Here is an 11,093-nt window from a genome sequence, read left to right as displayed (position 1 = left end):
AAAAAAAAGTGAGCAAAACTATTGGATTACTAACTTTGACAATATACTAGTTCTTAAAGGATTTGAAAATTAATGGATTTTTTTTGGAAACTCTAAAACCTTGAAACCAATAGTTTTAGCACCAGTGGGAATTCAGAGAAGGAATTCTGAATTAATTCCTATGAATTATGCAGTCTTTTGGATAGGCGAGCTGAAAGGAATTTGGTTATGCTTGGTTTAGCTCAGTGGGCTAGACAGCTGGCTTGTAATGCAGTACAAGGCCAGCAGCGCGGGTTAAATTCCCGTACCAGCTTACCCGAACAGGCGGCAGAATGTGGCGACTAGGGGCTTTTCACAGTAACTTCATACTTGTGACAATAAAAGCTTATTATCATTAATTGTTACCTTGTGTTAACAATCCTTAAAGGGTAACTACATGTGGAGTTGTTGGTGGTACGTCACTGAGCTGAGACCATATGTTTATATGGAGATAGTGTGTATCAACATACAAAAGATGTAGCGTAGCCCGATGCACAGTGGTTAGCACTGCTGCCTCACGCCACTGAGGTCCCAGGTTTTGGGTCACTGACCATACAAAAAAAATACGAAAGATGCAAAAAATATACACTAGGTCACTCAGCATATGCAAAGAGAAAACACAAGCTAACTTTAAGGTGAACTCCCCTACTTTTCACTTCAATTTGTGAGGTTCTTCATGAAGGCCCGCCTTCTGAACCTTGCCTCTTGCCTGAGGTGTGGTGATCCTCAGGTTAAACCACCACCAGTCAGCTCACCCCTTCAAAGGGGAAAGCAGCCTATGGTCATCTGGGACTATGGCGACTTTAATATGTAATTGACTTATTTTAAGTGGAAAAAATCCCAACATAAATTATCGATAAAAGTCACTGCATACATAGAGGCAATCCCCTCTGATGTTTCTCTACTCCAGTCCTTGATCACTCCCATAACTGGCAAATAACTGCCTTGGTTCAGCAAGCAGCGTCAGAAGCGGAGCGGCTGTGACCCGGAGTCACGTGAACAGCGAAACCGACTTACCATTGGCTGTCCAGAGGGAGCCTCACTCTGGTCTCGGTGCAACAAAACTACATTTCCCGGCGTGCCTCGGCGCAGGTGCGCACGCACCGCATTCCCAGCCTCTATAAAAGCGCCTCGATCCGGGTCCCTCGGTTACTTTCTGGCGACTCGTCGCCATTGCTGTGCGGAGTGGGAAGGGGGCTGGAAGAGGCAGACTCGGCCGTACAGACCTTCGGGAGCGCGGGGTGGGGGCCAAAAGAAAGAGCTGGACCCTCTCCAACTCGATCTGAAAGGGCTTGTTTGGAGCCGGCTTCGTCCCCCACCCCCACTCTCTCTCCGCTACTCTCTCCTCGACTCCGCTCCCTCTTCGTTTTCGCCATCTTTAGATTGGTCACGATGCAGAGGTCGCCATGATGAAGATTAAAATTAGGCCCACTTACGCGATGCCCTGTGGACAATCGGTTGGCACAACCAGCCACGTCGTTCCCACTGAGCTGCTGGAAGCTGATGTTGGAAGACCCAGACATGGAAAAGAAGTCTGCACGTTCCGCTTCGGCAGGACCCACCAAGGCGCCACCCTCCGACAGTAAAACCAAGCAAGGTAGGGCTCGGCCCGCACTCACTGTTTACATTCATTTAGTGTTTACATGCCGATTCCGAACTCTCCTTTCTTTCCACCCCTCCCCCCCCCCGAGTAGGTAGAACATCGGTGCTTTGTCGTACGTTGCCAGATGAATCACATGCTAATCTTGTGTTTGTAGTTTTTAAAAATTCACCTGATTTGCTTTGTAAACTCCATTTGGTAACAATTTGCCAGTGCCATACCTTATCAAAAGCTGCCATGATGTCAAGGGCAGCCACTCTCGCCTTGCCTCTGGCATTCTTTTATAATCTTTATTGTCACAAGTAGGTAGACTTACATTAACACAGCAATTAAGTTACTGTAAAGAGCCTCTAGTCGCCACATTCCGGCACTTATTTGGGTACACGGAAAATTCAGAATGTCCAAATTGTCGAACAGCACATCTTGGGGGGAGGAAACCCACGCAGACACTGGAGAACGTGCAGACTCCACACACTGACCCAAGCTGGGAATCAAACCTGGGATCCTGGAGCTGTGAAGCAACAGTGTTACCCACTGTGCGACTGTGATGCCCCGGTTAGCTCTTTTGTCCATGTTTGAACCATGTCCTGTGGTCTGTCCTGTTCCCACTGAACTGTTGGATCACCCAAATTTCCTGGCTAAGTTTGTAAACTGTTCTCTCAAGTTGTTGTTGTCATCTTTAAACCTGCCGTTATCAATGCTTTTTCTTCCCTACCCCACAAAAAAATCACGATCCATCCATCTTTACTAGCTGGGGCAGCACGGTAGCCTTGTGGATAGCACAATTGCTTCACATCTCCAGGGTCCCAGGTTCAATTCCGGCTTGGGTCACTGTCTGTGCGGAGTCTGCACATCCTCCCCGTGGGTTTCCTCCGGGTGCTCTGGTTTCCTCCCACAGTCCAAAGATGTGTAGGTTAGGTGGGTTGGCCATGATAAATTGCCCTTAGTGTCCAAAATTGCCCATAGTGTTGGGTGCTGTTACTGGGTTATAGGGATAGGGTGGCGGTGTTGACCTTGGGTAGGGTGCTCTTTCCAAGAGCTGGTGCAGACTCGATGGGCCGAATGGCCTCCTTCTGGACTGTGAATTCTATGATCCCATCACCAACCTCCCTTTTCCCTCCCACGCCCTTGAGCGTGTTGTCGCCTGCTAAATCTGTTCCCATCTTTCTTGGATCTCGTGATTGAACCCTGCTATCAAGCTTCTGTCCCAGCTAAAGTCCAAAAGTGCTCTTATCAAACTTTCAAATGAAACTTGACCAGTTGACCAGCATCATCCTCCGACATGTCTTCATTATTGTCTAGTTGGTTAGGCTGCTCTCATGTGGTTCCATTTGTCTTGTACTAATCCTAGCCAGAGAATAATTTGCAGTAGCTCCTCCTGCACTGCTATCCCTGAGGATGTACCTTCGGCCCCCTTCTATTTCTCACCTAATTACTTCCCCTTAGTGACATCTTCTGAAATCAGTGTTAGTTTTCACATGTATGCAGATGACACCCAGCTCTCATGCACCACCACTTCTCTCTACTTCATTCTCACTAAATTATCAAGCTGCTTAGTTAAAAGCAATACTGGGTGAGCATGAATTTCCTCCGATTAAATATTGGGAAGACTGAAGCCATTGTTTTCGGACCCTGCTGCAAAGCCTGCTCCCAGCAACTGGCTGCATCCCTCTCCCTGGAGATGGTATGAAATTAAGCCAGTCTGTTCATAACCTTGTCACGTTTGGGTTTGCTTTATTGTCGTTTACTGAGGTGTAGTGAAAAGTACTGTTCTGTGTACAGTCCAGACAGATCATTCCATACATAGAACAATACAGCGCAGTACAGGCCCTTCGGCCCATGATGTTGCACCGACATGGGAAGTCAAAAAACAAAAGCCATCTAACCTACACTATGCCATTAGCATCCATATGCTTGACCATTAAACTTTTAAATGCCCTCAATGTTGGCGAGTTCACTACTGTTGCAGGTAGGGCATTCCACGGCCTCACCACTCTTTGCGTAAAGAACCTACCTCTGTCCTATATCTATTACCTCTCAGTTTAAGGCTATGTCCCCTCATGCTAGCCATTTCCATCTGCGGGAGAAGGCTCTCACTGTCCACCCTATCTAACACCCTGATCATTTTGTATGCCTCTATTAAGTCTCCTCTTAACCTTCTCTCTAACGAAAACAACCTCCAGTCCATCAGCCTTTCCTCATAAGATTTTCCCTCCATACCAGGCAACATCCTGGTAAATCTCCTCTGCACCCGCTCCAAAGCTTCCACGTCCTTCCTATAATGCGGTGACCAGAACTGTACGCAATACTCCAAATGCGGCCGTACCAGAGTTTTGTACAGCTGCAACATGACCTCCTGACTCCGGAACTCAATCCCTCTACCAATAAAGGCCAACACTCCATAGGCCTTCTTCACAACCCTATCAACCTGGGTGGTAACTTTCAGGGATCTATGTACATGGACACCTAGATCCCTCTGCTCATCCACACTTCCAATAATTTTACCATTAGCCAAATAATCCGCATTCCTGTTATTCCTTCCAAAGTGAATCACCTCACACTTCTCGACATTAAACTCCATTTGCCACCTCTCAGCCCAGCTCTGCAGCTTATCTATGTCCCTCTGTAACCTGCTACATCCTTCTGCACTGTCGACAACACCACCGACTTTAGTGTCGTCTGCAAATTTACTCACCCACCCTTCTGCGCCCTGATGAATAAAAAAAAAATAGGACATGCACAAATAGTGTACATACATAGACACAGGCATTGGATGAAGTATGTGGAGTACAACTCGGTAGAGAAGATATGTGAAGAGACTAGATCAGTCCATAAGAGGGTCATTCAGGAGTCTGGCAACAGTTGGTGTCTGTTCTCAGACGTTTGTATCTCCTGCCCGATGGGATAACTTGGAAGAGTGAATAACCTGGGTGGGAGGGGGTAAGCAGGAGGTGTAGACCGAGTCGATGGCTGGGAGGCGGGTTCATGTGATGGACTGGACTATGTGATTAGTTTCTTGTCGTCTTGGGCAGAGCAGTTGCCATACCAGGCTTTGCTGCAGCCTGATAAGATGTTTTCTATGGCGCATCTGTAAAAATTGATGAGTCGGTGTGGACATGCCGAATTCCCTTAGTTTCCTGAGGACATAATAGGCGCTGTTGTCGGACGTGGATGGACCAGGGTAGATTCTTGATGTGCACACCTAGGAATCTGAAGCGGTCAACTATCTCCATTGTGGCAATTAATCCTGTGGTGAACTTGCACCTCTTATTTGTGCCATCGCTACGATTGTCTTATTTATACATTGGCAGCAATGTCTGACTTTATTTGCGTCTCAGTTTATATGCTGTGGAAGCCCTCATCCATGCCTCCCTTTCGGTTAGACATATTCCAATGCTCTCCCACATTCTACTCTCCATACGCTTGTGGTCAGCAATCCTCTGCTAGTGTTTTGACTTGCAGCAAGCTATTCCACACTTGCCCCTGTGCTTGCTTAACCCGCATTGTCCTGGGTGAAGCACTATTTTGCTTCAGCATGGAAGCATAGTGGTTAGCACAGTTGCTTCACAGCTCCAGGGTCCTAGGTTTGAATCCTGGCTTGGGTCACTGTCTGTGCGGAGTCTGCATGTTCTCCCCGTGTCGTGGGTTTCCTCAGTGTGCTCCGATTTCCTCCCACAGTCCAAAGATGTGTGGGTTAGGTGGATTGGCCATGCTAAATTGCCCGTGTCCAAAAAGGTTAAGTGGGGGTTACTGTGGGCTTGAGTAGGGTGCTCTTTGTAAGGACTGGTGCAGGCTCAATGGGCTGAATGGCCTCCTTCTGCACTGTAGATTCTATGATTTCGATTTTCCATCTTATTTTTGAATCCCTCATTAACACTGTCCTCCTCTCGGTAATCATTGTCAAACCCCACAACACTCAGACATCTGCACTCTTCTTATTGTGGCCTTTTGTGCTTCTGCAATTATAATTGCCCTACTATTGGTGGCCTTCAGTTGCCTTGGCTTCAAACTCTTGAAGTTCTCTATCTACACACCTCTGTCTCAATTTCTGCCTTCAACGGGCAGCACGGTAGCCTTGTGGATAGCACAATTGCTTCACAGCTCCAGGGTCCCAGGTTCGATTCCGTCTTGGGTCACTGTCTGTGCGGAGTCTGCACATCCTCCCCGTGTGTAGGTGGGTTTCCTCCGGGTGCTCCGGTTTCCTCCCACAGTCCAAAGATGTGCGGGTTAGGTGGATTGGCTGTGATAAATTGCCCTTAGTGTCCAAAATTGCCCTTAGTGTTGGGTGGGGTTACTGGGTTATGGGGATAGGGCAGAGGTGTTGACCTTGGGTAGGGTGCTCTTTCCAAGAGCCGGTGCAGACTCGATGGGCCAAATGGCCTCCTTCTGCACTGTAAATTCTATGAAAAAAACCTCTGTTTCTGCCAACTCTCTCTTTGACCAAGCTTTTGGTATTTTGACCTGACGTGGCTTAGTGTCAGTTTGTATTATAATGCTCCCATGTAGCTTTTGGGACATTGGATTACATTTAATGCACTCTGTAAAGAAAGCTGTTTTGTTTTAACTTGCTGTGTTCTGCAGATTGTCCTGTTTAATCCATATTTCGGCAGTGTTCCAACATGTTGAAATGCTTTGAGACATGTTTTGGAGTGATAAGAATTGGTTACTTAAATGAGCAGTTATGACCGATTAAGCAGGTGAATATTGATAATACATATCAGGTTGCTAAATATGTGGGTGGTTAATGGTTAAAAAAAATTTTCCTTGAATGTTCTGCTCTATTGATTAAATTTCATGCTTATTTTGGATTTATTTGTCAATACAAGACTGCTGTAGTTTAGTTTCATGATAAGTGCGGAGAAAGCTGGTGGAAGTTTCTTTGCCCAATCCTGAAAATTCAATACTATATAAGAACTAGGAGCAGGAGTAGGCCATCTGGCCCCTCGAGCCTGCTCCGCCATTCAATGAGATCATGGCTGATCTTTTGTGGACTCAGCTCCACTTTCCGGCCCGAACACCACAACCCTTAATCCCTTTATTCTTCAAAAAACTATCTATCTTTATCTTAAAAACATTTAATGAAGGAGCCTCTACTGCTTCACTGGGCAAGGAATTCCATAGATTCACAACCCTTTGGGTGAAGAAGTTCCTCCTAAACTCAGTCCTAAATCTACTTCCCCTTATTTTGAGGCTATGCCCCCTAGTTCTGCTTTCACCCGCCAGTGGAAACAACCTGCCCGCATCTATCCTATCTATTCCCTTCATAATCTTATATGTTTCTATAAGATCCCCCCTCATCCTTCTAAATTCCAACGAGTACAGTCTCAGTCTACTCAACCTCTCCTCGTAATCCAACCCCTTCAGCTCTGGGATTAACCTAGTGAATCTCCTCTGCACACCCTCCAGTGCCAGTACGTCCTTTCTCAAGTAAGGAGACCAAAACTGAACACAATACTCCAGGTGTGGCCTCACTAACACCTTATACAATTGCAGCAGAACCTCCCTAGTCTTAAACTCCATCCCTCTAGCAATGAAGGACAAAATTCCATTTGCCTTCTTAATCACATGTTGCACCTGAAAACCAACTTTCTGCGACTCATGCACTAGCACACCCAGATCTCTGCACAGCAGCATGTTTTAATTTTTTATCATTTAAATAATAATCCCTTTTGCCGTTATTCTTACCAAAATGGATAACCTCACATTTGTCAACATGTCAATGTTTTGTATGGCCCTGTCTACCCTTTTCTGTTGGTGTTAAAATGAGCAACTTTTTGTTCAAACTAACACATTTAAATTACATGGTGCAAATTTATTTTTTTATTCCTCACCTGGTTACAATTCATCGACATTCATGCAGATACGCTTGGGTTTGGGTGTGACCCACTTCGATGTTAATAAGTGCTGTTGACCTGATAGCTGGAGATGCAGGCGAATGGCTGTTTGATTAATCTGCTTGGTGTTTTCCAAACATTTAAACAGTTGATGTGAGCTCCATTGTGAAGTAATTTGTTTTCAAATTTGACCAGTTTTCCCTTGAGGTGAATGTTTTAAGCTGTGCACTCAAAATACCAAGGAATTTTCAACCTGCGTCGCTGTGAGATCTCAGTCTAATGCGGCTTCTCGATGCAGTACACTACATAGAGGCATTAAGCTTGTGAATCTTGAATCTCAAGTCATTGACATGTGACCTATCAATATTAACTTTTGGAACAGTATTAATGAGGATGACAGTAAATGGAGTTTGAGAAGCTTATTTCTGTTGATCTAATCCTGGTTCACCTTGCATTATTGGTGAAAATTATATGTTCTGATAAACTGTTCTTGTACAAGTTTAATTTTTTACCATTGAAATTTATTCTATATTGCAAATATAGGAGAGACAGGAGTAGGCCATTTAAGCCACTTGAACTTTTTCTGCTATTCAATGAGATGGCTGATTTGCAATCCAACTCTACATACGTGCATTTGCTTGATATACCTTGATACCTTAGTCTACTGAAAAGCTGTCGATCTCCGTGTTAAGATTAACAACTGAACTAGCATCTGCCACTTGTCAGAGTTCTGAAAGCTTGTTCCTCACTCTTTAAAAGTCTGTCTCTAAATCTATGAATATCCTCTAATCCTGCATTCTCTTACTAGCTGGAGTAGGGTGGTTTGGGAGAGAATATCTGTTCTGCTAAATATCTCACATTACAATAAAATCGCTGTTTATGCATTTAGCTTCCAGCAAAAAAACAATCATTCCTTGCAGCTTGAACACGAGTCCAGGTATAATTCTATTAAATCTATGCTGCACCCGTTCCAAAGCCCTTCTAAGTTCAATGCTTCGAAGTGTAGCGTGCAACTACTTTCCCATCTAATAAAGAACCTAAATTCATCATTAAAACCATTGAATAGAATGATCCAATTCTCTACTGCTCTTTCTGTAATTGTTTTAATGGCTGCTTATTTCTAGTAGAGGAGAATAAAGAGAACAGTGGCCTTTATTTAGAATTTGCCAAAGTGATGCATTACTGCTCCTTGTACTTTAATACACTGCCTGCAAGCTCTAATTAAAAAAGCATTTGTCGGAGCAGCATGGTGACGCAGTGGTTTGCATTGCTGCCTCACGGCGCCGGCATCCCAGGTTTGTTCCCAGCTCTGTCACTGTCCGTGTGGAGTTTGCACATTCTCCCTGGGTTTGTGGGGGTTTCACCCCCACAACCCAAAGATGTGCAGGGTAGGTGGATTGGCCATGCTAAAGTGCCCCTTAATTGGAAAAAATGATTTGGGTGCTTGAAATTTATTTTTAAAAAAGCATTTGACTACTAGGTCACTGAAGGAATCCCTGCTTTACATTTTGATTTACACAATGATTGGATTTGTATCCTGGGTCAAATTTATTTTGATTATGGCAGGGAACGTTTTGTATCTAAATTCGGGGCGTGATTGAAAGGAAGGCTTATTTACAGGTGTGAATTTGCCTACATTCTCATATGTATTTGAGATTCAAGCATCCAACATTGGGTTGTCATAATTCCCAGGGAGCAGCTTATGTAGTATTATCCTTGGATTTCCTATTCAAGTTGAAAGTTCTACTTGTGTGGACTAAAAATGAATGTTTTAAAAAATATTTCTGCAGATGGTAAAGGTGGAACTGGATCAAGACGTTACAACAGGAAACGAGACCCAGCTTTTCCCAAAAGCGAAAATGTATCTAGCCAGACCCGCCGCACCAATCCACAGAAAAGCAAAGCTTTTGACAAGAGACCCCCTGCACGTGGCGGCAACAAATCCTTTAGCACTTTTGGTAATGGTGGTAGACGGGAAGAGGTGAGATTGAGCATTTTTACAGTGGTGATTTAATAGACGTCTGGTGCAATTCGACGACCTTTTGATTTTTGGGGTCATTGGAAGGGGGAAAAGATTAAAATGTTAAGTTTGGAGCATGTTCAAAGCTGCAAGTCTGTTCCTTCCCAACAGATGTCTGGCCATCAGCTGTTGTTCAGGCTGCAAGGTTCTGGGTTCAACCCCTGTGTGCAGAGTTAGCCATTTTTAATCAAGGTGTAATTCTTAATGCTGGAACTTGGGGATCAGAAGAATTTGATGCGTTGGTTTTCTAGGGCGGTGTTAACGTCAGTTGTGTGAAAGGATGAAATTGTTCAGACTCTGCTGTGATAGCCCAGTGTCAAATATCCTGTTATACTGTGCACAAGTAGCTACTTTGTATGCCACCGAGCCTACCCTAGAGTCTGTTCCACCATTCAATAAGGCCATGGCACATCTGAGGCTCAAACTATGTACATAACATATCCCTCTGGTTAACAAAAATCTGTCAATCTCAGTTTAACATTTATAGTTGATTTAGCATCAATTGCTGTTTATGTAAGCGTTCTGAACTTCTGTTATTTTGGTGTGTAGAAAGTATCTCCCAGTGCTTACCTCCCTAGCCAGTGGTAATAGTTTCTTTGTCTACCCTATCTGTTCCCATTAAGTCTTGAAAATCACCTCATTAACCTTCAATTCCAGCAAATATAACCCTAGTTTGAGTGATTCAGGGTTAACTGTCCTTCTGGTAAGTCTTTGCTGCGTTCCCTCTACGGTCAATTTATACGACGGCTGTGCTCAGAACTGCTCATAGTACTCCTGGTGTTTCTAGCCAAGACTTTTGCTCCTTGTATTCTGGTTGCCTAAAGTCCAGCATTCCATTAGCCTTTTTGATCATCTTCAGTTCCTGTATGTGACATTCATTTGCCACAGCTTTGTTCATTCATCAATGTTTCTTTGATTCCATCTGCGTGCTTACAGTTCCATATATTGTTGTCATTGGCAAATTTGAATATGCAGATTTCCATCCCATCATCCAAGTTAATGAATACGGTGAATATGTAAGATTCTAACACCAATTCTTGTAGGATGCCACTAGTCGCGTCCTGCCAGTAGAGTACATGTTCATTATTCATCATCTACTGCCCAATCAATTTTCTGACCAATTTGTTTTCAATCCATGACCTTCAATTTTAGCTAACATATGAGATACTTTATCCACTGTCTGAAAGTGCATTTAAATCGCAGAATTGTTATGGCGCAGAAAAAGCCATTTAGTCCATGTCTGCACTGGTTTCCAAATGAGCATTATGATTTCGTGACTGCATTTTCCACATACCCCTGAATTTTTGTTTCTATTAAAATAAATCTGATGTCCTCTTGAACCTCAATTGAACCTGCCTCCCAGATTTCTAGGCAGCACATTCCAGATCCAAACCACTCGTTTGAAAAATTTTCCTCCTCACATTTGCTTCTTTTGCTATTCACTTTGAGTGGGAACAGTTTCTTTCTTTCTGCTCTATTCAGCCCTCATGATTTTGAGCATCAAAATTTCTCTTGGCCTTCTTCTCTCCAAGGAGAACAGTCCCAATCTCTCCAATCTATCCTTATAACTGAAATTCTCATCCTTGGTACCTTTCTTGTAAACCTCCTCTGCACCCCTCAA

General features: G+C 44.1%; 1 protein-coding gene across 2 annotated transcripts in view; it reads left to right on the top strand.

The window, feature by feature from the left end:
- Positions 1-1,164: 1,164 nt before the first annotated feature.
- rnf10 (ring finger protein 10) overlaps positions 1,165-11,093 on the top strand; it is a 55,756-nt gene continuing 45,827 nt past the window's right edge. Inside the window, exons 1-2 of one of the 2 annotated variants that reach the window (XM_072497477.1) lie at positions 1,165-1,615; positions 9,243-9,433. In XM_072497477.1, the coding sequence (XP_072353578.1) occupies positions 1,522-1,615; positions 9,243-9,433 (285 nt within the window). In that variant the 5' untranslated portion in view covers positions 1,165-1,521. The remainder of the gene's footprint in view (positions 1,616-9,242; positions 9,434-11,093) is intronic. The other variant, XM_072497470.1, reaches the window with a different exon arrangement.

This window comes from Scyliorhinus torazame, chromosome 1, assembly GCF_047496885.1.
Source record: "Scyliorhinus torazame isolate Kashiwa2021f chromosome 1, sScyTor2.1, whole genome shotgun sequence".
Classification (NCBI taxonomy): Eukaryota; Metazoa; Chordata; class Chondrichthyes; order Carcharhiniformes; family Scyliorhinidae; genus Scyliorhinus; species Scyliorhinus torazame.
The sequence above is the reverse complement of the archived record's forward strand: the minus strand, read 5'-3'. Positions and strand labels throughout refer to the sequence as shown.